The sequence below is a fragment of the Streptopelia decaocto genome (assembly GCF_964273445.1).
Source record: "Streptopelia decaocto genome assembly, chromosome: 3".
In the NCBI taxonomy this organism is placed as follows: domain Eukaryota; kingdom Metazoa; phylum Chordata; class Aves; order Columbiformes; family Columbidae; genus Streptopelia; species Streptopelia decaocto.
Window position 1 is genome coordinate 27,982,564 of NC_138656.1, and position 27,434 is coordinate 28,009,997.

The following is a 27,434-nucleotide window of genomic DNA, read 5'->3' on the forward strand; positions in this document are numbered from 1 at the left end:
ACACATCTCTCACTGTTCTGATGAAGAACACAGAGGCATGAATGGTTTTAAAGTTAGATATTTTTCCCCAGACAAGAATATCATGTATAACACAAATTAGTGATTAGCTACTTTCCACTCTACCTCTTCAAGTCACACGTGATAAGACATTTTCTCTCCAATTAGAAAAGCAAATTAGGTTAACATCTTAATTTTTTTTTATATTGTTATCACTGTAGGTTTTAGCCAGGAAAACTTTTCTTAAAATATAATTTAATAGTGAACAAACAGGAAACCCGGTTCAAAACACAGAAATTATTCTGATGCGTCCAATGGGACCTGCACTAAACTAAAAACTTAGAGAATCAAGCAGCACAAGCTTAAATAATGACTAATTCTGTTCAGTATTTAATTTTTATTTTATCTGGCACTTTCGTTGTATGCTTATCTTAACGTTTGAAACTCTTTCAAAAAACTGTTAATTAAAAATGTTCCAACAAACATTCTCACCTCTGTAACATCTTTAAAATTCAAGAAAAAAAAAACTTTTTCAAATAAGATAAGTGATCATGACATAAATATGAAAGGTCTGAGGTTCTTGCATAGAAGTTTGGCAGTTGTATTTGCCTATGGAGAGTTAGTCTATGATTCTGTTAAAAAAAGACAACTTTTACCAGAAACACTGCTCTCATCTTCAGTAATGAACTGTAATAAGCCTAAATTAGTTTTATGGTCTACGATATTAGGCAACTATATAACATATAGCAGACTGCATGCTACTAGGATTTATATTTGGAAATTTTTTTATTTCTTTTGCATGAACAGAGATTTTTTAGACACTTTGCTAGTCATGAACCTTCCAGAACTTCTCCATGCTTGCTTCTTACCTCTTGTCTTAAAGAGCTAAAAGCCTGCCTGCAGAGGAGATGTGCATCCATACAAACAGATACCATAAGAAGCCAAAGCAATTTTAATATGGGCTATTTTGAAAAGCTGTATCAGAAAGACTTACTTTCTGTCCACCCTAAGTGAACCTCTCTTCTTAATCTTGGGCAACTAGTTGCTGCCCAAGTTGTTCTTCACAATCTGTGTGAAAACACCACCAAGAAATACTCACAGGGTTAGGAGCTCAACTCAAGACAAAAGAGTGACAGGCCAGTCAAAGGCTTAGAAGAAAAAGGAACCAAGAGGTCTCTCACCAGTGCCCATTAAATGAACAGAAGGAGCCATGATAGATTTCAATTAAGATGAGGAATTCAACAGGCCTGCTGCACTTCAGCTCCCTTGAAAAATGGAAGACTCACTTATTATTCAGTCATTTCACTGGAAAGAAGAATTCCAATGTACAAACCGTGCCTTGGGAAAAAACATGGCTGATGCAACCTTTACTGAACAAGTGACAACAGCAATACTGACATGTTTTTTTATTCTGGTCCAGCTTTTAAGCATTTACCCCTTCATTTTGTGTATGTGCATATGCATGTTTTGATTTTGAAATGAGGTTTCTCTAGGACAAAACATGCCAAACGTTTGTTCTTGGCTGGTTCCATTGCTCTGGTGATGCTAGTGAATTCTCAGCCATATGTGCCAGACAGACACAACAGGAAATTCAGTTTTCCAAAACCAAGAAATGTCAGTGTTGTTCAGACCGTAGCAGAAAGCTGTCTTGAAGACAATCAAACTGTGATTTGCATAACAGACCTGACAGCCAAAAATCACATGCTGAACCTTTCAAATGATACCCTGTGCAGTATTTAAGATGACCGGTTCATGCAGAACTTCAACAATGAGAGTGGGAAGAGTACAAGATGTTTCTTTTTTAACACAGATACCCAAATATAGTGGTGTTCTCATAAACACGCTTTGAGGAAATCTGTCTCCAAACAAGAAAGTCACAGCAGTAGCAAGGGTGGGAGCTCCAGGCATCTGGAACAGTGTTCCTTGTTTTTTCCAAAACCCCCAAAATTAGTTCATTTCCCTTCCAACCTGGATATTAATGGAAACAAATACATCATATGCGCACTCCAGATGATAAGCTCCATGTGACTCTCAACAGGATAGAGCTACAGATGTTTAGGATTCTCATATCTAAGGGTATGTCCACACAGAAATTTAAAAAGGATACGAAAACAATATTCATACTACTACACGTATATACTAATAGCAGGGTAGTGATGTCATTCCAGAGATCCATACCTCAATAAAGTAACACTGTCTACACTAGCAAGTAGATTGGTGTAACAACAGCAGATTCATGAAGTTGAACAGCTGGTACCAAAGACCCCGTGGCCACCCTACACAACATGCCCAGAGACATTAAAACATAATTTTCAGAAGTTCATCTTGTTGCTTTTTGTTTCTTTTTAGATATAGAGTTTACATAATAGAAGCTTAACGCACAGTTTCTAGCGCTGCTTTGTGACGCTGTACTTGGAGGCTGACTGTCCAGGTGGAAATAAAAATCAGCTCACAGATGGCCACCGAGTGGAATTTCACCAGCTAATATTGTAGAACATTACAACACATCTGCCTGAAGAGAGGGCAAAGGCTGTCTGCCCTGAGTAACACGTAAAACACAAGCATCAGCACAGACCTGACCAGCCACGGCGGGGCAAGAAGACATCTGCAACCTTTAGAAGCACAGGCAGGGATGGAAAGGATTACTGCTTAGAAAGAACAAGGCTCAGAATAAATGTGTTTCTAATTTAATCAAGGAGAATGAAACAATGGCAGGAGGAGCTGCTGTGTCCCTACTAGATCATCACCAAGCTCCACAGAAGATACAAGGTGATGGAAAGTACAGAAGTCAAAAAAGTTAGAGACTGCAAGTTTTAAAGGGTCTACAGATAGTTTTTTTTTCTAACTGCCCAAAGCTCCAGCCTAACAGTATCTTTAGTATGGGGGGGAAAAAAAAAGTGTCTTTTTAAAATTGTTATTAAATTGTTAAATTGCATGGCTGAACAGTAGACAAATCTGAAAACACAGGTACCAGCTTCCATACTAATAAATCTGATGCATTACAGCGGATTTCTGGATTAGATCCTGAAAATAAAGTCTTCCAAACCAACCAAATTTCTTATCACTAATGCTGAACAAGTAATTTGGGGTGAGGTAGTCAGACTTCTTTGCAATTCCGATTTCGATTCTGTTAAGTGACTATAACCTTAGAAGAGCTGAAGTCACTGACAGTAGGAAATCTTCTGTTAGCCATTAGAGTCCAGGGATTTTTTTTTTTTTTTTTTAAGAGAAAAAGGTTAATGGAACTAAATAGTTCTTTAAAATTCACAAGCTCCTGGTCAAATGCCTTTGAAAAGGCCCAGGTTAAGCACTTACAGAATGCTGTATGACAGGACTAACAATAAGCTGTTTGTTTTCAACAAGGAGCTGCCTGGTAGGTGGATGGGGCAGCGCACCCTTCAGCAAATATTCCCCCTCTACACGTGTAGACCAGACCAGGCAGCTTCAGAAGCTCCACATGCAACACTGCGTTCTGCTCCAGCCACCTTTAAGTACCACTGATTGCAGCTTAGCTCTACGTAACATGAAATCAATCCTAGATTCTCACACTTGGGAGCCTGCAAATATTATTTTTTTTAAAGTTTGATTCACCTTCTGTAGTTAAGTCATGCTTGATTTAAGGCAGTCATCAGTTTGCTTATTTTGGATGGCAGATCTGATGCAAACCAAACTGGCACTTATTGGAGAAATCAGCGATGTGTGGTCACAGACCTCCTGTGCACCCTGCTTGCACATATGGTTTCAACTGTATCAGGAATACATGGCTTAAGTTCGAAAACTCAGTTTCTCTTGTATTACTGTTTATTTTAAAGAAGATCAACACTAATGAATTATGGAGCAAAATACCTCCTCTTCCAAGGGAAACAACAAGGAGCAAAGAACATGGAAAGTTCACACATTTGGCCTCAATTCAGTCAGAACACTGGGAAAAGATTTAAATTAAATATACAACTTCTTGCTCTTCTAATGACTAAGGTCTGCAGAGGCCCTTAAACCTCATTTCTACTCATTACAGGACACCATTTATAACCATTCAGATTTCTACATATAAACAAAGATGGTCAACACACCTTTATGCAGAGCAAGCAACAAACAATTTTGATGCACAAATTTGCAGATTCTCATTCTCTTCTCAAACCCCCAATTTTCAATTACACTGAGTCAAAAAAACAATTACGATTTTCTCATGGATCACTCCTGTTTTTCCGAAAGAGCATCATCTCAGAGACAAACAACAGTGACAATAATATATTGCATTTGTTACATAAATAAGACAGATCCGAGTCACTGACTATAAAATCAAAGTTGTTTGTGTTAATGTTTATACTATTTGGTTTTGGTTACTCCAGTCAATAGAAACTCATTGTTTCCAAAGATGTAGCTTATTTAGCTCATATTTTTTCCTCATTAGGAAACAGATGTTGCAAAACTATTAGCAGAACAACTGCTATAAACATACAGAAACTTACGGTATTTACCAAACATTTAACAACATAAATATCAAAGCATATTTGCTCATACTTCCAATGAGCACTTCACAAATTTCAAATGCAGCCTGGCAGTTAATGTCTATTACATAAAAACCCATTACATTGCTCTTAGGAATTAGTTTAGTTATAGAAATCTTAGTGCAGTTACTTATCTTAGGGCCGTCTAAAAGAAACAAACAACTTCAGTGAAAGGTCTCGGAAAAACTCCATGTTTTGCAGCTTCCAAGTATTTAGGGTAGTCTGAAGGATTTCAAGGCTTCCAACCAATGCTGCTTTACGAATACAAGCTAATATAATCTGTCAAACTGGAATATTATTTTATTAAATAAATAACAAACTAAATAGTTTCATCCTAATAATATGCAGCATGTGCATCACATAATGGCTACACAGGCTGTGAGTGAACATTTTTTCAGAGTAAAGTACAGTGTTTAAATGACTGTTAGCTACTTCTAATCTACACACTCACGTTCGTTACTCTCAGCCCCCAATCCTTAAAAACTAATGACAGGATTTGGCTCATGAATGAAGCTAATACAGAATTTTAGTCTAAATCATACAACTTTCAAAGCCACCTACAAACCCCTGTATTTTGTCCAAAAAGTTCACGACACACTCTTAAGCATCAGAGTAAAGGAACAGCAGCGCTGGCAAGATTACAAGGGCAACTCTTCCCAAGGCCAGTTCATTGCTGCCTTGAGAACAAGAAGACAATCATCCTTATGACTTGTGTGACTGTTTCCACTTCAGTTTCCAAAGTGGTCTATTCATTACATGATCTGCCTATCCCTTTCTCTGGTCTTTAATGAAAAAGTCACTCACTGCAATGCTGTATGTTTCTGGAGCCTTTGGAAAGCCTGAAAAAGCCTAAAATTCCTGGAAGGAAGACCTTTTCAAAAGACTGAACTTATCAATAGTATTTTAGGAAGAGCTTCATATTAAAAGAAAAAAGAAAACTTGTCATAGCTAAACACTACCCCATTCTTCTGTTTAAATAACACGTTATTGTCAAAAAAACCCTCAGCAACACCTATTCAATTCTACATTTTATCTGGCAGAAAATAAATCAGTCTGCTGGTGTTGAATTTAAACCCTGAATTCTCCTGCTTTCTAGCCACCAATATTATGTACAGTTTCTGCTTCCAACATATGAATCAAATTGGTTTCCTAAACATCATATTCTAGATAATACAGAGTACGCTATTGTAATAGCCTTTGCACAAATTCTTGTATTTCTAAACTTTACAAACATTTCTGATGAGTCAACATTTTACATACAATTGAGGCTGGAATTTCATTTTCAGCTCTGGCATAAACACAGGGAAGAATCTGGATTAAGTCCAATATGTCCTAACGCCAGCTGGTACTTGGGAATGGGGTCAATGCAGCTTCCTGTTCTGAGTTTCCCAGTCAGCCTTTGTCTTCCATCATCTCAGCTCTTCAGGCTGGCACACTGCCAACTAAATTTTGGGTTTACAGCGCATCTTTCCCTCACTACGAACTTCCAGCTTACTCCTTCCTGAAGAATGGCAAATCTCCGAATAGTATTCTTTCTGCCAGTGGCCAGGTTCTTCTGATATATGACCTGCATTTGTATCAGCTAAAATATCTTCTGAAAGCACCAAGAAGTGCACCTTCTGTGATATCTGAGTCTTGATACAGTCAATTCTACATAATCCTTACCAGGCTATCCATACCAAGTTTTATCCTTTTATCCTGGCCAAGCCAGCCTTGTACTGACCACATTTTAGCTTGCAGAGAGAGCTGTAAAATGATCATTTGTCAGTCATGGAGGCAACCAAGCTTATGGAAATCAGACCTACACATACAATGAGAAGCTGATGAAAAGATTAAATACCACATTGTTTTGGTTATTAGCTTTCAAATTCTGCAGTGTTCTAGAGACTGAGGTTTGGGGGGGTATATTTGTTTAGAAGGTAGCCTTCAGATTTTAATCTATTTTTCTCTCAGAGCCCACATCTGTAGTACTGAATACACATGCATGGCCTTCCTCTTGTCTTCTGGAAGAGACATTAATAATGGATTTAATTATTAAACTTTGTCCACAGCATTTTTAACCATGTAATACAAAACCAGCACATCAACGAACATCATGGCCAACAGACTCAGATTTAATGGAAAGTATTCTTAAAAAAAAGAAAAAGGTAATAATGAAGCCTACACTAATAATTAATCCTTGCTGAGTTCCTGGAAGCGCAGAAAGACCCACACAGAGGTACAAACATCTAGTAATACCGCATCTGCTTGCCGCTTGGTGCTGTTGAGACCTTCTTGGTGTAACTACCATGTGCACAGTCCCCTTGACTTGCCCATTCTATAAGGCCAGTTCATCCCACATCTGAGCAGGCATTTTCTCCAAAGGGAAAGTTGCTGGTCTGGTCACTTAAGATTTTCTACTACCACCAAAAGCTAGACTGTTATGTTACTGTTAGTTTCCCTGGTATAAGCAGAAAATTTATTGCTTCAAAAAGAAGCTACACAAATTATTTTTTCATTGTGATAAAACCAAGAACATCCTGAGTTTCAGCTATTAGGAAAAATTAATCTGTGCTCTGGCTGTCCTTGGTGAATGACACTGAAAGGTTGTGTTCTGTTGGTGTTGTTTTTAGCATACCAGATTGATAAAATAATCCTGTCTGTTCTCTTTTCTGTTCTCTTAATGAGAACCGTATGTGAGCCCTTAGCAGCATCCTTAAAAACTTAGAGGTCAAACTAATCCCATGTGCAAATGTAATGAATTTTACACAATTAACATTAGGGGTTTCGCCTATAGAAGGCAAGCTGCTAAAACTCTTTTGTTTATTTATTGGAAAGCATTTTCAGATATGAGTGAGGATTTATGTCCAAAACCTGTAATTACACCTGATTTGAGGCTACTCTGAATGTTGCACAGGTGGAGGGAACACACCTTGAACAACCTTATTCAATATTCCCTGAATGCTTATATTTAAGTTAGGAGTATACCTATATGCCTATGAACCACAGAATGTTTCTCTTCTTAAATGTACATCTTCAACTTCAGTCTGAAGTTTAAACATCTCAACTGATACCCAAAGCAAATGTTCCAAAACAAGCAATCACCAACTGCCTAAATAAACCATTTGTAGCTGTGTTAAGGATACTGTTATCAAAACTGGTAAAAAGAGTGGACTTGGAGCAGCACAGAAACCTAAATTAGTCTGCTTAAAGCACGTACAATTTAAATGAATGTCTCCAAGAATACATTTATGAACAATGACGTAACTGTTATGACTCTGCTCTCTAAAGCAAAGACGAACCAGGCTAAATTAGGCTCATGGGTCAGAAAGTGCAGATTAATAAATTACCACTGTGCACCTGATGTGCAATAACTGCTCATACTGGTACGCTTTGCTTTCAGCTGGAACAGGACAACAAAAGTTTCCCTTGATGTTGTGTGTGATAGAGCAAGAGTGCACACATGAATTATTGCTCCAGCCCAGTCGACAGAAAATTAACTTTTCAATTTGAAATCTAGTAAATAGACTTCCATAGAGCCAGGCTCAGTCATTAAAATGATTTTCAATTTTTGAACACAGCTGCATAAGCATACAGACCACCAAAGAACAAAGATAATTAACTGTACTTCTCAATGTGTAGATTTTAAAGACAAGAAATGGAAAAGTCACAGAAACAGGAAGATGCCAAGAGCAGACACAGCTTTTGAAGGACAAGCGGGTTCATTTGATGCAGTGAGAGGCAGAGGCAAGGGAACTATCTGAAGAGGAAGGCCACTCTGCCAAGGAGGATATCTTACCGTCTCCTTAGTTGCTGCCTTCTTGCTCTTTTGAAAGTACAAAATGCCCCTTCCAGATCCCAAATAATGTACTCCCTCCAAAAAAAACCAACCACAGAGGCTGCTTGCAAAGCTGCAGTCACAGGCAACTTTCTTCTACATCCAGATATGTCTGCACGTGCCTCTGGAAGCTTCCACACAGCCACCGTAAAGAGCACAAAACACTGTTTAGTCTTTAATAGCCTGCTCCCTAGAAATGACTGCCGTGTGCCCTCAGAGACAATGAGAAGAAAAAGGGCACATTTAGGTGACACTGTCTGCTGAAAGCACGGCAAGGCCACGTTCCTGTATTACACACACCTGGCGTGAAGCTCCTCCCAGGCAGGCCTCAGCCTGGCTGTCCGCCGGCTGTCGCACAACACTGCCCCGAGTGGAGGGCAAGGGGACGCTACAGGCTTGATGCAGTGCCATGGCCACCAACTCACCAAGTTATGGTACTCTGCAGCATTATAAAATACCTGACATTTCCCCCATTCAAAGCAGTTACAGCTGGATCATCCTAGAGTCAGCCTGGAGAAAACTGAGCTTCAGGTATCTCAGTGGACAGTGAACCTGATTGTGAGTCCGAGCCTGGAAGAATTTTTGCATGCATTTGTTGTGTGAGCTTGAATTCTTGCGCCCCTACGCCAGGATCCATTTGTGTTTTTCAGTCATAGAACCATAGAATCATTTTGGTTGGAAGAGACCCTCAGGATCATTGAGTCCAGCCATAACCTAACCTAACTCTACCACTAAACCATGTCCCTAAGAACCTCATCTGAACGCCTTTTAAACACCTCCAGGAATGGTGGCTCCACCACTTCCCTGGGCAGCCTGTTCCAATGCCTGATAACCGCTTCTGTGAAGAATTTTTTCCTAGTATCCACTCTAAACCTTCCCTGGGGCAAATTGAGGCCCTTTCCTCTTGTCCCCTCCACAGAGGGGAGGGCTCAGCAGCACCGCAGCGCAGAGGATACTTGGGTTACAAAGCCCCACGCACACAGGGCAGGCGAGCCGATCCAGACAAACTAGTGTGTCTTTGCAAAATGCAAAGCCAGTTTGTTTTATACGAGGCTGCTCCACAGAAGTTGGTTTCGAGAAAGCAGCCTTCTTAGAAGTAAACTTTCCCAGTGCAGATGAGCTCTTGGCTAAGAAATGGCACATGGCTAGAGGTTAGCAGAATGGATTATTTGACTTCTGGCAGAACCTCAAAGTCTTTTCCCCCTCCTGTGGTCTCCAGTCAGAAGGAAGGCAGGAAAAAAAGAAATCTAACTGAAAGCACTGGAAGATAGCATCCTACAGCAAAGCTGTGCAATGACATGATTTCACAAAATTTCCAATACCAATACTTTGCCGTGCCAAAGGCTACAAATGAAACAAGACAGATATTTCCGGGACTTCTGTGTAACAAATTACCAGCTCCAAAGGCCGCTCTTTTAGCTTTCTGTATTTATGAAGCAAAAGGCACCTGGAGTTAGTTGGTATGCAGTTGAGCTAAAAACTACTTTTTTTTTTACTTTTTTTTTTTTTTTTAAATTCACATGAAAGAACTTTGAACTCTTTCAAAGGCTTAGTTTGATATATTGATTATTTTTTTAAAGCTTTCACCAGACTAATTTCCATCACTTCATTCCATCAGCTCAGCTCAGCTCTCCAACAAGGCAGATTTTCTATAATTTTTCATTTCTGTTCTTCTCAAACACCCTGCATGTCCCATACTTGCAAATAATACAATAAAATAACGGTGTGAAGGTGAGGGATAAACCACTTTAAGCTAACAGACAAGTATTCTAAAACAAAATAAAAACACCAAATGAAGGATAAACCTACAAGCGAAGTGAAAAGTTTCAAACATCACCTTGAGAAGTGGAGGGAAGGCCATGTCTCATTCACCAGAGCATCACAAATGGAAATACTGTTTTTGAATACTCAAAAAAGTTAGTGTTTTGAAGACGTAAAAAAACCCAAGGAAGGTAGAGGAAAGATGTTTTTTTTTTTCTTCTGATATTCTAATACATACAACAAAGGAAAAAAAGAAATATCCTATTAACATGAAAAGCCTGCCTCCACAACAGACACAAAATACCAGTTGAAAAAGTCAACGCTTTATGAAATTCAGTTTTCATTATTTTATTCTCTAAAGCAAAATCAGATGAGGGAGTGGAGGAGGGAGAAGAGAACAGTGTATCACAGGGAACGTGCAACAAGTTTCTTGAGCTATTCTGCACCAATACATTCTGATGAAAGGAAATTACATTCTGACCTTGAAAAGGTAAAACAACAACCAAAACTCAAACAAACAAAAAACCTCACCCGGTCCAGCAAACAGCTGGAGAACAATAATCTTTCCTCCAGATATATACACGTGACAGTTGAGTCTCATTTTTAAGAACCACTTACTCAATCCAAAATTCTGTAATTCAAGTTTCTCAGAGACGTTTGGTTCCCTAGTACAAAGGAAGTATGTAGTTGGAAGAACACCAGAAAGACCTTTACAGAACTAGCTCAGAAATGTGAATGGAGACTTATGTTTGAAAATACTTCCCCGTTTCCCCAAATCACAAACCATTTTCCTGTTATTTTAACTTTTTTTTTACCTCTTTAAGATTAATAGTGAGTGCCTCTAACACCCTCTTTTCAAACAATCCCTGCACTACAGTATCAGTGACACACTAAGTTATCTCCACATGAGGAAAGGTAAAATAAACAGATGGAGATTACTGAATTTTTCTCTGTGGTACCCACTCTCTTTGCCTGAACAGAAAGAAGGTAAGAATGACTGTACATTGACCGAGGGTCCTGCCAGCCAGCACCCAATATGCTTTCCCAACATCCCGAAAACTGCACAGATGGACTTAGTGGGTTTTACAACTTGGTTGCCAAGCAACCTCCCAAAACTCCTTTAAAACAAGAAATTGAGAAAAAAAAAAAACAAAACCCCCAAAACTCACCGTTCCTCACAGATCGGCTGTTCAGCTCCACATGGCCAAATGTAAATGGTAAAGCTGCACACAATGTGGGAAACTAAAACTACCAGAAGATACCACCTCTTTCAACATCTTTGTTGTTGCTGTTTGGGTTGTTTGTTGGTGGTTTTCCACTTGTTTTTAAATCACATCACACTGAACACATTTATCTCAAGCAGAAAGTTAAGAGGAAAGCAAATTTTTTTCAGCTTTATCATTTATTGTCGTCTTAAGTTTAAAACATATTTGGAAGTAAACTGGGTTAGCGAAGATTTCATGGATATTTTACTTGCTTTTTTCAGACTAAAATAAAAAACACACCTTATAGCTCAAACTGTGCCTAAGCACATATGGCTGCACAGGCTCAGAGAGAATGATGAAGTATAACAGAAATTTGCAAAAATAGTTTGTCTGTAAAAGCAAAACAAAACAATGCTTTAACTTAGGATTGCAAACATCTGTGCTTGTAATATACAATTTTCCTATCTAGGGAGAAAGACATTTAAAAAAACTTTGTATAGTATTAACTGCATAATTGAGAATGCATGAATATGGAAGTGAGGCTACAACAAACTGACAAAGTGAAAATGTGCTACGGACAGAGGGTTAATATTACCATATACAGCTACGGCTTTTTACAGGCAAGTGAAAGAGAAAATACATCTCTTCAGGCAAATATCTATACCATGCACCTGAAAATATGTTCTTTCTGGAGATAACAGAAAAAAGAAAAGTCAGCACTAATACAACGGATGTATTAAAAAGGCCAATTCTGAAAAAATACTTTGAAAACACAGAATTTATTTCAAGTCTGTAATGAGAAGAGCCTGGCCATTACATATTTGCTGCAGAAGAAAGAGGTTTTAATTATTTAGCACCAGTATCTTTCTATCAAATTTGGTCTCCCGTGTTGTGGTTTTTCTTTTATTTTTTATTCATTTATAAGAGTATCAATGCCTTTAGTTTAATTAAGTAAATGACCATTCTTATTTAGAGACTTAAAAATGCTCATGCTCAGCCAAATTGAAAGGTCCACCAAATCCAGCACGATGTCTCAAGCTGGGCAGAGAGCAGATGCGCAGGAAAGGGAAGCGCAGGGACAATGACACCTGCCAAAAGGCTCTCTCTGAACCTTGAAGGTTGCTGAAAAATTTCTTGAGCCAACTGTGACATCTACATACTTGGTCACCTCACTGGGCTTTTCTTCCATGCCTGTCTTCAATCATTTGCTAAAAATTCAGATAGGTTTAAAGTCAACAGTATCTTGCATCATGGAATTCCATAGCTAAACTAAAATTACATTTTCCAGGTTAAAAAAAAAAAATAAATCTCAGCCTAATTAGTCCTTCCCTGTCTAGAAACTACTCTGTACTTGTATTGCTAGTCCTTTTACTGCCCATTTCTGTATCTTCTTTGGGATTTACACAGTATTCAAATATACAACATGGGTTAATAGACAGACATAAGTGTGTTTTCTGTTTTGTTCCGTATTTTTTTTTAATGATACGTGACTCCTTCCCTCTTGGACTCTACTTAGAATCAGAGTGATTTTTTTTCCAACAAAAAAATCTGCTCAGTCAACCACTCCTTCCCCAGGTGAAGTCCAGACTGCTTTATTCATGTGCATCATTTTACAATTATTATTTCAAGTTTTAGGTGTTGTATCATCACTCTCACTCTCTCAGGAGACTGTTCTGTAATTCTCAAAGACCAATGGTATCTTGATTACCTCAATTCAGTTGACACTGGCAGAAGACTTACTGAACCCGCTAGTCACTCCCCTTCTCCAAATCACTTACAGTTTTCCTTTTGATGATCACAAAGCAACACAAGTTTTATCAGAGATTCACACTAAACTGCATTGGTGACTTCCCTCCACTGTGCAATCTGCACCCTGGAATATTTTACCTAGTTAGTTATCTACACAAGGACTTGTGCTCTCTGTCCACAACTGACTCCCTTGAGGTTTTCAGTGGGAATTTATAAAACCAATTGATGAGATCAAGTAAAGAAAGAGAAAAAGTTTCTGGATTGCAGTATGTAGGTCATCTGAAGATCTTTTTACAGAAAGCTAAGGAAAATGTTTCCAAAACTATCCTGGATTGTTTGTGGGCAGCTACATATTTTTGATAGTTTCAACAATTGCTGACATTTTCCTACTACTTTTTTGTAAAGGTCAAAGTCAGGGAAAATAGTAACATAAAAACCTCACATATGTGGAATATTTTTCTTAGCCTAGAAGCAACATTCATGCCTTTCTCAAAAAGGCTGCTTCTGTAGGCATTTTCATTCATGCGTTGTTTTTTGGGTTTTTCTTTAAATGATTGGACTATAAAATATAGCTGAGAATGAACTAAGAGAAGACTAAAACACAGTAACATACAGAGGTAAAGTATACTTACGTTTTTTCATCCCTTGTTTTTTTAAGAAAAAAAATCATCTCAATTTAAAAAAAATAGCAAGCCAATAAGGCATCTAAATTTTACATGTTTCTATGAAAAAACACCTGTCCAGTTTGCTAAAATAAAAAATTATTTTAAAAACTACCCAAGCCTTCCATATGTTAGCAACCTATGTGTATAAACATCTACATATATTGTATTTTATCTTACCTTTTAGCCAGCCACAGTTTAGTTCCTATACAGGTAATGATGTCATCCAATCCCTGCTCAAAGTCTGAACTAACGCGCTGTTTTGAATCGAAGTACGACCGCAGCAAGTGAAAAACCTAAATTAAAAGAAAAAGAAGAAACAAGAGTTTGCAACCACTGTTTTCCCTCCAAATAACTGTAAGATGAAAACAACCACCTGCAAAACGAACAACTATTACTCAAGGAAAAATGTGTATTTATCTGCCATGGCAACGGATGGAATCTTTAAATTGCCTATTCTTTAAAATTCACTTTTCACAGTAATCAGTAAAACACAGGAAGTGCTGAAGACGTCAGCCTTGGTGAAGCGAGCAGAGGACAGCCCGATGACAATGGAAGCATCCCGCAACTCTTGACCTTTTGGCAGCACCTGCACAGCCGTCCCTGCCGCACGCGGGGAGCGGGGCCTACAACCAAGGAGACAAGGAAGGGTCTCCGAAACACACTCACTGAGCAAAAAGCTTTTTAAAGGCCGTAAAATTATCATCCATAACCACTGGCAGAAAAGCATCTTTGCTTTCGCTCCCGAGATCCTTCAGGGCTCTGGTTGCAGCGGGCACAGCTGAGTTTCACAGAGAAGGGAGATGTTCCCACCCTTCCGTTCCAAGGGCAGAGAAGACCAGAGCTCCTGCTCTGGGGCTACCTCCTCCAGAGCTTCACAGAAAAGCCTAGTAGACACATCCTAGCTACCGTGAACAAAAGAATTCAGCGTACCAAAATAGAAAGCATGAATTGTAGCTTTCTGGTCAGACAGTTAACAAAGCAGATAATTCTTCTTAGAGGCCTGCCTTTGCTATTTAAAGCTAGGTTTTAAAGGTAGTATTGAACATACACGTAAGCGTTAAGAAAAAATTGAGTTAAAAAAGGTCTAGTCATCTAGACCACAAGCATGAAAAGGAAATATTGGATAATACATGAAAGCTGATACCAAGTGTGCAGTGGAGGGGGACCCTCCAAGCCCAGCCCCTGTAGCACTCATCCTCTGCATGCGGGAGCGGTGCCCAACACACACTTGTGACACAAGTGATGGTGCCCACATCATCCCACATAGTTTTTACCTTTCCCATTCATATACAAGTGAACAGGCAACACGTAGATGACAATTTCTAAATGGAAAAACACAGAGACATGTGGTGCAATACTGAAGCCTCATGGGCAAGATCTTGCTCAGGTTAAGGAGTTTTGCACCTCCATGCAATTTGGAAGTTGAAATAAGAGAAAGAGAGTGCTAACTCTCCCTCTTTAACTTACAGCCTCCAAATTTGAAATTCTATTTGCCTACAGAGGTAAGTTACATTGATAGACAAGGCAGGGTTTCTAAGCAAATTGAAAAAGTACACCACCTCCCCTCGATGGTTTATTGAAACGGGCAACATGCAGAATTTCTGAAGCTTTAGAGGTGCTATCAGACCATTTCTGAAAATACATTCGTGAGCATTTTATATGGAAACACTCTTAACGTGTGAGAGTATCAGCACTTCATACTTGCAAAGTGACAATTTTACAAAGTGCTAATGGAACAAGCTGTGCCTTTACTTTGGGAAAAGAAAAAACCTTTATATCCAGACTTGTATATCTCAGAATTTGGTTTCCTGCATTCCAGCTGTCACTTGCCCCTGGGGTTATATTTTTGTTTGTTTGTTTGCTTGTTTTGGAAACATAAGCACTGCTGCATAGCATTAACTTGACACAATTTCATCTGGGTTATTTTTTGCAAAATCATTCAAGTGGAAAAACAGCTGCAGTGGTTTCAAATAAGCATGGAAACAGAACAGAAGAGATGTCAAGAGACTATCTATAATCCATACAAACACTGAGGCAGGGTCTAAACATTTTCTACTGAAACAAATGGCTGATTGTCCAAATCCTGAGAACAGCCAAGAAAACAGATTTCAAAATATCTGTATGCAACATCTTCTAGTGTTTCTCCCTCAAAATCCAAGCTCTTGAGGTAAGGTGTTCCTCTCCACTCCCTCTCTTGCCCTTACGGTAAACAACTGCTCTCTGGACACCATTCAGCCTGCCCAGATTTTTTCCTAGTGAGATACTTATTAAATACAGAGATCCCACTGGGCTCCTTTGACAGGAACAATGAAATAAATTCTCATCTCCCTGTGTTAGCAGGTGCTCTGGAGGCAAGAGACATCCCAGAAAGAAAGCCGTCATCTTGTCTGTCTGGGTTTTTTTTTTTTTAAATCTTCTGAAGTCCTCTGTACTGAACATCATTCTGTCGACAGCAGACCATCTTTCTAAGATGTTTTTCCAAGATCATTTTGAATTTTGATCTTTTTCGACAAAGGGCTTTGCAAACATTTGAGAGTGCCACCTGAGATCTTCTGTAGCTTCCTCTTACCTCTGCTACTGTCTGTTTATTAAAACAGTTTATGTGATATCAACTCTTTTAACCTTTTTCATGAAAACTGATGCACGAAGCTGCCACTACCAGTAGTTTTTCTGTATTTTTGTGGCTTTTCCTTAATCTCTGTTAAGTAATGAACACCATAGAAGAAAAGGGATGAAAAAGGAAAATACTATACATGCAGAAGTTCTTCTCACTGCCTTGTATATCCTCTGCTAATTGAAAATCTTTCAGTGCCTTAACCTTTCTGATTTTAGTCTTCTGTAACTGTGTTCATCTCCAGGAATGAAAAGGGATTTACCTCTAAGCTATAAAAGTCTGTTTCACAATTATGAAGGGGCTATCATATATTTTTCCTAGAAGTTAAATTAAGTTCATCTCTACAGCTTTGAAAACAACTCCCAAAGTTCCTCTCTCCTAAATACAAAGGAAACCTAAGTAATTTGATAGTTCAAGCAAAAGGTCTTGAGAGAGGGAGAAATTTTTGGATTTAAATTAGTCTAGGTACGAAATTCAATACAAAACCCACAAAACTTCTTCCTTTCAATACCATTCAGAAGGTAAAAATCAAAGGGTATGAGCCATATTTAAGCAATGGAATTAGAAGGTACAACTCACATAAGAGTTTGAGTCACTCTTGAATAATGTTGGCATTCAAAGGCAACGTTCAACTACTACAGTTTACCCTGGTCCAAATTTTGACATGTGCAAAACACTGATTTTCTCATTATTTCAGTACAAGCCCTCTATCATTTATTCAGGTCCCCTCACCAAATCTGAGAGACCTAGAAAGCTTTTCCCATAAAGGAATTATTTTTCTCAGCATAAGATTTTAGAATGCTTAAACCAAAACTGAAATCGTAACTAATGTCCACGTGTTTTATCCAAAGCCTTATTTTATGTAAGCTAAAAATGATGGCAACCAAACAATCTGTAGATGTTAACCTCAGTAGTTCTTCACTTCCATCATGAGTGACACATCATTGTTTGGCTTACAGTAATATCACTACAGCTTCCATGATCTAAGACTACAAGCCAGGCAATGTTTGCATGCAGAAGTAGCAAGTTTTATGAGACTGTTTGGTATAGGTAATAAAACAGACAGACTTTCCAGCACATGTCCAAAATACTACTCAATCTAAAATCCTCTGCTAAATTCCTCACACATAAATGCAATGAGGTCATGGTGCTCCTTTTGTATGTGGGACTGTTTTTTATTACACTAAGGCAATATGTTACTCTTTTTTTTTTTTTTTCTTTTTTTCAAGGTAGTTTTACAAGAGATTTGTATTGTCTGTAGAGGAAGGTTTATGAAGACTTACAGGATGACAGCAATTATCTTTCAATTTGACATGAACTAAACACCAAGTAAGCAGCCTGAAAACACCCGTGAGATGTTGGGAGTGGTTTTAGTAGGACTGAAGACAACACCCAAGGTATTGTCCATAGTTCTCTGGAACCCTGCATTGAAGACAGCAAGTTGCTGGATGCTCAAACCCCTTCTCTCTCCCTGAGTGGGCTGTTGAGGAGTCAGGCTAATACCACATCAGGACTGTACAGACTGCCCATCAACCTGGGCAAGAGTTGTTAAAACAATGCAAACCATGCAGAGTCCAGGTACTCGCATACATAATGGGAAACAGTGTCCAGCAACTGACCATTCTGAGACCCTTTGGTCCTCGAGGTTCTACTGACAGCATGTCCTAACCTGCTGCAGGTAAAACCACCAACATGGGAGGACTTCTGATCATACAATCATAGAATAGTTTGGGTTGGAAAGGACCTTCAGGGGTCACCTAGTCCAACCCCCTGCCATAAGCAGGGACATCTTCAATTAGATCAGGTTGCTCAGAGCCCCGACCAGCCTGGCCTTGAATGCCTCCAGGGATGGGGCATCTACCACCTCTCTGGGCAACCTATGCAAGTATTTTGGCATCCTCATTGTAAAAAATTTCTTCCTTTTGTCTAGCCTGAATGACCCCTCTTTCAGTTTAATACCATTACCCCTTGTCCTGCCGTAACACACCATAGTAAAAAGTCTGTCCCCATCCTCCTTACAGGCCCATTTTAAATACTGAAAGGTGCAATAAGGTCTTCCTGGAGCCTTCTGCAGGCTGAACAGCCCCAACTCTCTCAGCCTGTCCTCACAGCAGAGCTGTTCCAGCCCTCTGATCATTTTTGTGGCACTAAGTGCAGAATAAAACAGAAATTTGAACTTGAATATGGGGAAGAAAAAAAAAAGCGCACACCAAACCAGCTCAGGTGTGACTCTTTCCTAATTAGCAAAACGTAAGGACCCAGTATGCCAAAGAATGGAAGCTGTGTTCTGTCCTCCCACCTTTCCTAACACTTCCAGTACCTTCACTCCCTTCCTTGGCATGATCAATGCTTCATCTTTGTGCTTCAGTTGCAGAAGCCTCAAGAAAAAGGGAAGAAGTAGAGAAGAGCAAGGAAGGGAAGAGACAAAAAAGGAAATGGCCAGTCTGGTTCCCTGCTGGTCAGTCAGCACCCACATCCAGCCCCCACCAAACAGCATGCAGCAGAGGCAACACTGAGACCTCTCTGTCTCCCCATCATGACATGAGAAAGTTGAGGGTCATCTTTGTACCCAAGCAGACCTTAGGACCTCTGCTATTTTCCAAGTGTTCATTTTGGATAAGCAAGTAAAAATACACGCACATTACTTGTTTAAAAAAAGAAATACTTAAATGTTTAGACATCAGCCAAGTAAAAAAATATAAATCATGAGGAGCAGGAAGAGGCATTTTTCTCCTCGACATCAACTTTAAGATGATATGAAGCTGATCATTATCTTTAGCAGCTCTCATATCAGCTCAAATTGCTGTATTCAGGCTGTGAAATACACTATTAGAATAAAGAAGCAATGCAATGGCAGATGAAAACTTTTATAAGCCACAAAATTTAACAAGTGTCTTTAATTTTTTTTTTTATGTCAAGGGTTCTCCTGCATATGTACAGAGACACTGCAAATGAAAGACAACTTCAATAGCCACAAAGCTGATCTATTGTGACACACTTTCTGTCTAACAAATTTAAATTAACATTCTGTAGCATTAGCATTGATCTTCTAGGAGGAACTAAGGTTTCTGAAACTTACAAAAAACTTCTAACTTCAGACATGAAATAATGATTAGGTGGACACTTGTTGGGTACCCATAAAACACAGACTTGAACATGTTGCACCTTTTTTAAATGATCAGATTTTCCAAAACCACACTGAAGGTTACATAATTGCACACATCTCAGTGAAGTAGCAAAGTTAAACTTTTCTCCCCTTAAGCAGACCTGAAACAATAAAAACTTCTCCATGCATGCCCTCAGCTATATTTGGATGGAATTAAGTATACAGTACAAATATTCACATTCCTCAGTGCAAGACTGAAACAATGCACCCAGTGTTCACTTCAGTGCTTCTTGAAAAGAAAAAAAAAGGCAAAAAAAAAAAAGCAAATTGACATCACCCTAAACTGTACATTTGCAGCATAGATCATTTAACGCCCTAAAAGAAAGTATAAAGAACACAGCTGTTACACCAGTTGAAAGAAAATACTGTATGAATACTAAGCTTGAAAAAAATATGTCTCTCACCAAGCTATGGAGTTTGAAGCAACAAGAAAAGACAAAAAAGGGTGTTTGCAAAATGGCAGCAGTAAGGTCATTGCTGCACTAAGCTAAATGTGGTTTTTCAGAATTGTTCCATCAAAAGCTTTTGCCTGAGTATTAACAGGCTAGTGAGAAAACCTCAAGCAGCATTTTTCATCTCTCTTTTTTTTAAAGGCAGATAAAATTTTATTCTTCTTGTATGATAAATACAACTGCCAAGTTATCTCTGTATTCTGAAAGTGAGGCCAAATTTTTCATTTTTTTTTTACTAAGGCCATGTAGATAAAAGCTGGCAAGCTGCTGTGACAGGTGAAGGCATTTTTATGAGCACGATAAAAAGTTCAAAGTTACAATAATTATCTCCAGGGAAAAACAAGCCCCCAAACCAACCCCCTTTTTTCCAAAGATGAGAAGTGCCAGTGCGACAATTACAATGGGACTAAAAACCTCAGCTACCTCCCCCTGGTTTTCCAAGAAGATACTTATATAAAAATAGACGGGAGAGTCTGTAACTATCTGGTTCCCTCCTGATATCACCCTGCCCTGTAAAAATTTATACTTGTGGAAAATAAACGTAATGCTTTATAACCACCAAGCATGGCATGAACCCAGTCCCTGCAGCCCATGCTACTCGCAACCAAAAGCAGCTGCACAAAGGGCAGGGTGGGAGTTTCAGATCAGCGCAGACCCACAGCGCAAAGCGGTTCCACATTTAAATTACAATCTATTGAAGAGGAATTTCAAATATTTATCAATTCTCTTGCCATCTCCTGACAAATACGTTAGAAAAGCCATCATTTACTACATTGTTATCATAGCCATAGATCATTTATATATACCAGATTATTACAGGCGTCATCCTTTGTTTCTAGCACCTCTTTTCTTTGAAGTCTTTAGTTTCATGATGGTAACTTCACAACTAACAGGTCAGGCTATTATTTCTGCCAAATATAAATTACGTTATTGTCTTATAAGATTACTATATATGAATATTATCTGCTTCTTCAAATTTATTTTTGTATGGATTCATAAACTCAGTCTGAAGTTGAAATATTTCCCATTGCAAATATTTATCTGAAAACTGTATATTTTTTTTCCTTCCTTTAAAGCAACAGCTGGTTCCCAATTCAATTTTTCCATAATTTCAGCTTTGTTTTGTCAGCACATTTCATCATCTAATTACACAATTTTGGTTTATTATTCATGAGAAAGTAGGGCTTTTAAATCCTTCTTCCAAATATATCCATCAAAATTCATAAAGCCAGGTTTATAAAAGAATCAAGTTGTTTTAATTAAAATGCAGACAAGCATGTTTTGATTAAGAAGTTGTAAAATAAGGTACGAACACATCTAGAGTTATGAATAAAAACACAATACTAGTTAACTTCACATAACTGAGCAAGAATAACACAGCTGTATAATAACCTGAAAGTTATGAATGTGCCATAACTAATGAAAGGTACAAAATGCTGAAAAAAAGCGAAGTAGCTTTCATCTCAGTGATAGATACACATCACAAAACATTCATTATTAAAAACATGTTCTTAAAACTCCTGCTTTTGTCTAAGACAAACCAAACAATGTGAAATTTCACTGATCAAAATTCTTGCAATACCATTTTTATTAAGTTTTATTTCAGGTTTTTCTTCCTGTTGTAGTGAGGGTGAAATTGAATTTCAGCTTAAAATTTGCGTCTGCAACACAAATTCTCTATTAGGAGAACACAAAACAATGAGAAGTTTGCTGCCGGCTGACATGATGTTCATTAGTGTTATTTACTTGAAAGTCCTACCTGAATTTTCTCTTAAAAACATACGGTTTGCCTGTTTGCACAGAAAGAGACAACTGTGGTGCTGCTGGGACTTCCACTCTCTGCAAACACATCTCTCACCTTCCCAGCAGCACACAACCAAAACCTGGAAGTCCAGAGGAACGAACCCAGCAGACTGTGTGCTGGAGCAGTTAAAAATTGTGTTCGGCCTGTATTTCTGCTCAGAACAAATAGCAGGAAGAAAACAATGAAGTCTCGTCTTCCATGTCTATACCCTGCCATCATGAAAAGCCACCCATTGCTGTCTTAATCCAGCTACCTCAAAGGATATAAAGCTTTCCCCCTCCTTTAAACTTATTTTTTCCTTTTTTTTTTTTTTTTTTTTGCTGGCTGGTGGTGAAACAGTTTGAAATTATTCTTTCCCAGATTACATCCTCATAACACAGTTATCCTGCACATGTCCACATGAAGGAGACAAAATGCAAAGAAAAGGCCAAGGTACACACCCTTGTTTACTGAAGGATATTTACAATTAGGAAGAATATTAAAGGCTACAGCTACCTTGTTGACACCAAGAAGCTGACATGTGAGCCAGAGTCAGTAGGAACGTGTTTATAAGGAATGCTCAAAGTGCACTAATACTGACCCTGGAGCTGTGCTGGTTTCAGCAGCGCTGATCTTCTGTCTCAGGAATGTTTGCATCAACACACAAGCTGAGAAAATAACTAGAAGTAAGCTATACTGATTTGATGAATTTCTTTCCCAAATTCGCATTATAGCATAAAGTGGAATAAAACTTGCAGCTTCAGAAAACAATTTGCTTCTCTGACCTAATGATTTTAAACTTCGAGAAAATGCAGATACAAGTCTTTCTCAAACAAAAGAAAAACATTCAGTATTTTTAAAGTCTGGGCAACAATTTCCCACATAAAATGTCCTAGTGCAGTAGCTATAACCTTTAAAAGAGAAAAGGCGGTGCTTTTCAAGGTTGTATTACATCTTCCAAAAGCTTTTCCCCATTCATACATTAAGTCAGTCATGACCTCTTATTGTACATGCCTCTGTGTATGAGGATCAACTTTCCCTTCCATTGCTGCATACTTACAAGCATATTGTCGCTTTTAACGGTTCCATTTACATCCAAGAAACTCAATATTACCAATTGCGCTCTTTTGTCTGAACTTCAAGCCAACACTGTAAAGCCTGCTGAACTTACTGTAAGACTGATGGCTCTTCCATGGCAGGGATTGCTGCACCTCTCTTGGAGTGCAAGTAACAGGGGAAATGTCTGTTCCTTGAAGAAACTTCTCACACAATTAGTTGCTGGAAACAATGGGAACATTAGGGGCTGTAGCTATACAGATACATCAAGCACCATCCATGTTGGTGCCTAGACCTGAACTCAAACACCATCCTTCTCCATCACGGAGTAACACAGCTGAGTGCAGGTAGCACTCGCCAGAATTCTCCTGTCAAAATTAGCCCTACAAAAAAAGAACATGCAACCAAAACATGCAATCACAGTAACTTTATGTTTAGACAACATCGCTAACATGTGGGCTGAAGTTGTAGATAAGTCAAACTGAATTCCAAGCATAAATATTAACAATGTAGTTAAGCTTTACAAACGCAGTACATAGGACAGCAGCACAAAGGAAGTTGCATTAATTATTTTTTTAATTACAGCAACATCTAGAAAGTAATTCATGTTAAGAGGATCCCACAAGAGAGAGAAGACAATCCACAACCAAATAGCCCTCCTGCATTTTCAGTCTTGCTACAGTACAAGGCAGCAGTATTCAGCACAGGAGGATGTGGATACAGACACTGTCCAACAAGATCACCTGTGAGAAGAGAGGAACGGTTTCCTGAAATACACATCATCTTTTTACCTCTTTTCCAAGGAGGTTGTAGCGTGGAGGGTGTTGGTCTCTTCTCCTAAGTAACCCAAGTAACAAGTAATAGGATGAGAGGAAATGGCCTCAAGTTGTGCCAGGGGAGGTTTAGATTGGATATTAGGAAAAAATTCTTCATGGAAAGTGTTGTCGAGCATTGGAACCAGCTGCCCAGGGAAGTGGTGGAGTCACCATCCCTGGAGGTGTTGAAAGGATGGTAGACATGGTGCTTAGGGACGTGGTTTAGTGTCTCTTCCAACTGAAATCTACGACTCTATGAAGAAATAAAGCTTTTCCTTCCGCAATGGCATACTGCTTCTCAATTTCCGTAGTCTTTCCTTATCCCCCACCCCCATATTCCAAAAGGATTATTACAGAAGATAGTATGGAGTCAAGGAAACAGAGACATTAACTGACTTATTTAAAATCTTCGGGGGATGTATCCCAGAAACACACTTAACTCAGATTCTTTAAGTTCCAGTTCACAGATAGTAGGAAAGTCCATGAGAATTTATGTTGGGAGGGAAAAAAAAAAATACTAAATTATGCTTTAAAAAGACTTTTTTGAAAGCACTTTGATCTCCAAAGAAAACAGTGAGAAGAATACATACATGTCAGTAAGATGTAGAACCTACCACCAAAACTGCACAGAAAATATAGATACTTTCCCCAAAGTTCATGAGTTTTGGACCATGGACGTTCCTGACGTTTTCTACCAGTATCATACGCTTTTTGAAACTATGAAGCTCATAGTAACATAGATAACTTATGATGACATTTAAACTGTAGCAAATACAGAATCATGCTACTGCAGAAACTCAGCAGATTTTTGCCTTACACATATGGACAAGCTATAAATTTTTACTTCCCATCAGGTTTAGCATGATGTCAGCTTACAATAACAAGTTAATGTTTTCCAGTAATTTTCACAGTGGCATTTAACTGCCAGTGCCCTAGCCAAGGTAAACTTAAGGGCAAGGAAAGGGCTTAACTGCATCATCAGAGAACAACGTTAATGAATTTTGCATCTCTGCTTTGAACACTTGGAATTCTACCTGCAATATATTTTACTTTTGTTCCCAAAGTTTAATCTCTCTAGCCAGCTGATTACATCTCCCCCAAACAGCTCAAACATTCCTTCTGATTTTAATTAACCACAAAGTTTGAACACTTTGTATGGAGGAAAAAAAAAAAAAAATCCACAAACTGCATCCTACGCTATCACAGAAAGTGCCAAACTCAAAGCTATCAAACATTTCCTGAACTGTATTAAGCTCATGCACTTAGTTTTACAATCAGCAGCATCACGGCAGATGAATGCTGTCTCTGCGAATTCACCAGTAACAGGCAAGTTCCAAAGAGAAATGATGAAATTTACTTCAGAGGCATTAGAAGCTGTTCAGGAAGATCTGTTCCTTATTATTAATTTTCCCCTTCCCTCTTCCACTTGCATGCAGTTGGTAAGATGTGTTTTTGACAAAAGGGAATGTCAACACCAAGAGTTTTTATGGCAGAAAAATTCTTTTGAAAAGCAACTTCTTCCAACACATTTGCTTACTCAACACCACCTTCTTCAACATTTGCACATCCTTGCCTTTGATTTTATTATCCCAGAAGAGTACAGCTGTCTCACTGTCTCTAAAACCAGATCTAAGAACATTTTTAAAGCTGCTGTAGCTTAACCCTCCGCTTGCTTTGGATATTGAACTGTAGAGTTGCCTTCTAAACACGGCACTGCCCATGGTAGATGTTACCATGGTGACCATTTGATCAACACTGCATCCTTCTGAAGTCTGACAACTTCAAACCTCCTACTCAGGCATCTAACGAAAAAAAACTCAACTTCCTTCGGTCACTTGAGCAGAGACCTGCTATTTATATTGAGCAAATCTTACTCCTTTTTACTGAAAGGGCTCAGGGAGGACAACCAGCTGATGTGGCAGCTGCAATTCCCAGCAGAAGGCCAGAGATGATCAGCTGGATGGGGACTGCTGTGCACAAGCTGTTTGCAGAGCACACGCCTTCAGAATTCCTCTGGCATCAAAACCTCAAAACTAGCAATGAGAGCAACAACTGGGCAAGGCACCCATTCCACTACAAACCAGATCTGCTCAAGGCAGCTGAAAACCATTCAGTGATGAGGAGCTATCAGGATACTTCACACCCTTTTTCTTGCAAATAAACACCAAACACAAGTTGGTCAGAGTATCTCAATGGGATCTTCAGACTCTTTCCCCTCCACCATCAGAGAGGGCCTGCAGTTCTAAATCACTTCACAGTTGGAATTGAGCAGAACAGAAATGAGTGAAAGCCACCACCACCCTCCTGTGTTACCCTTACTTTGTTCATAACCTCTGATAAACCATAAATAAAGCTGCAAACAGGTGCCACACAGTATTTCTCCTTATCACACAGATCTTGCGTGTGTCTCCATCATCACAGTGTTGCAACCTTTTAGAGCCCCAGAGGCGTCTGTGCCATACCCTGCCCTAGATCCTGATCACAGAGTATCCATGACCTTGGTCACCAACAGATTTTGCTGAGGAGTGATGGTTTATGTTGAAGAATCACCACATAACACAGCAGTTTTTTTTTAGGAAACAGTAAAGTGTACTGTAGAAATAAAACTACAGTAAAGCACATTTAACAGTATGAAGCACGATTACCTCAAACTCAAACCTCAAAAATATTTCAATTTGGCAAACAGGACAACAAAATGAATTAGCAAGATGATGCTGTCAGAAGTTACCAAACCCATGGAGGCAGCTTAAGAGTTGACTTAAATTCCACACAATTCCACAAGTTAACTGAACTTGGAAAAAACAAGAGAACTTTATTTGAAACCAAGCTCCCTTTTTCCCTTCTCCAAACACTGTTAAGCCTTTTCTGTGCACTTTATCAGTCTTGTTGGTCTTACAACACCTTACAAATTATCAACCAGCTGCAAAAGGGGAGTCCACCTATTTATTTATCTACTTAACATTGAGGATCAGTGTTCTCCTAGTAAGATACAAGTAACAACAGAGTAAAAGCTTTTTTGTTCAAGAGTTTAAAATGTCAAAAAATACTTATTGATGACATTATGGTTTTCACTCTACAAAAATCTGTGAAGAGATCTCCCCAAAACAGCATTGTGTACAATACAGTAATAAAATAATACTGAGTGTGAATGTTTTGTATTACAAACCATGAAATAAAAATTTCCTCAAATTTATCACCTAGTTATCTGTTTCAGTCACTGTAAAAACTGGAGAAATATATCTGCCATATAACAAAATAACCTTTTTTGCCCCCTCCCTTTTCCCAGGAAGATCAGACTAACTAAAGAAAGGCCCAAATCAAGCTTCTCTCAGAATTCAATTATGAGCATGTGCCAATAAACACCTCCTGCTCGTCACACACACCACCAAAATTGAATGGCATCGTCCATCATCCAGAGACACCTCCTCAGTGTTTTATGCTTTTATAATTGCAACACTGCAACTGTGTTGAGGATTTTCATGGCTAACCATGGTACCGTAATTCTGTTCAAAAAAGTTGTTTCTGCAAAACCCCAGGGAACACCCATGTAGATAAAGCCATTATAAGCCGCATTTATATACTGACTGAATGAAAAAATATGTCTCACTGAAATAAAACTGATTTAAAAGATAGCACTCAGATGGAATGTAAATTCATCGGAAAGGAAAAGGCTGATGGAAAAACACTAGCAGAACTGAACTAGTCAAACAGTTGATGGAAGAAAGTGTCAAAGACTGCAGTGGTTGTAAACACCTCTCTTTCTAAGGAAATCTGACTGTTAAAATAAAAGCCTCTGAGAAAGTGAAAAACCCAAGAAGTTATTGCAGTAATAATTTGAGAGCTGGA

General features: G+C 38.7%; 1 protein-coding gene across 5 annotated transcripts in view; it reads right to left on the minus strand.

Moving 5' to 3' along the window:
* The window catches only part of THADA (THADA armadillo repeat containing), a 167,126-nt gene that overhangs the window by 48,324 nt on the left and 91,368 nt on the right, over positions 1-27,434 (minus strand). For all 5 annotated transcript variants that reach the window (XM_082047591.1, XM_082047592.1, XM_082047589.1 and 2 more), the window contains one exon: positions 13,880-13,995. In XM_082047591.1, the coding sequence (XP_081903717.1) occupies positions 13,880-13,995 (116 nt within the window). The remainder of the gene's footprint in view (positions 1-13,879; positions 13,996-27,434) is intronic.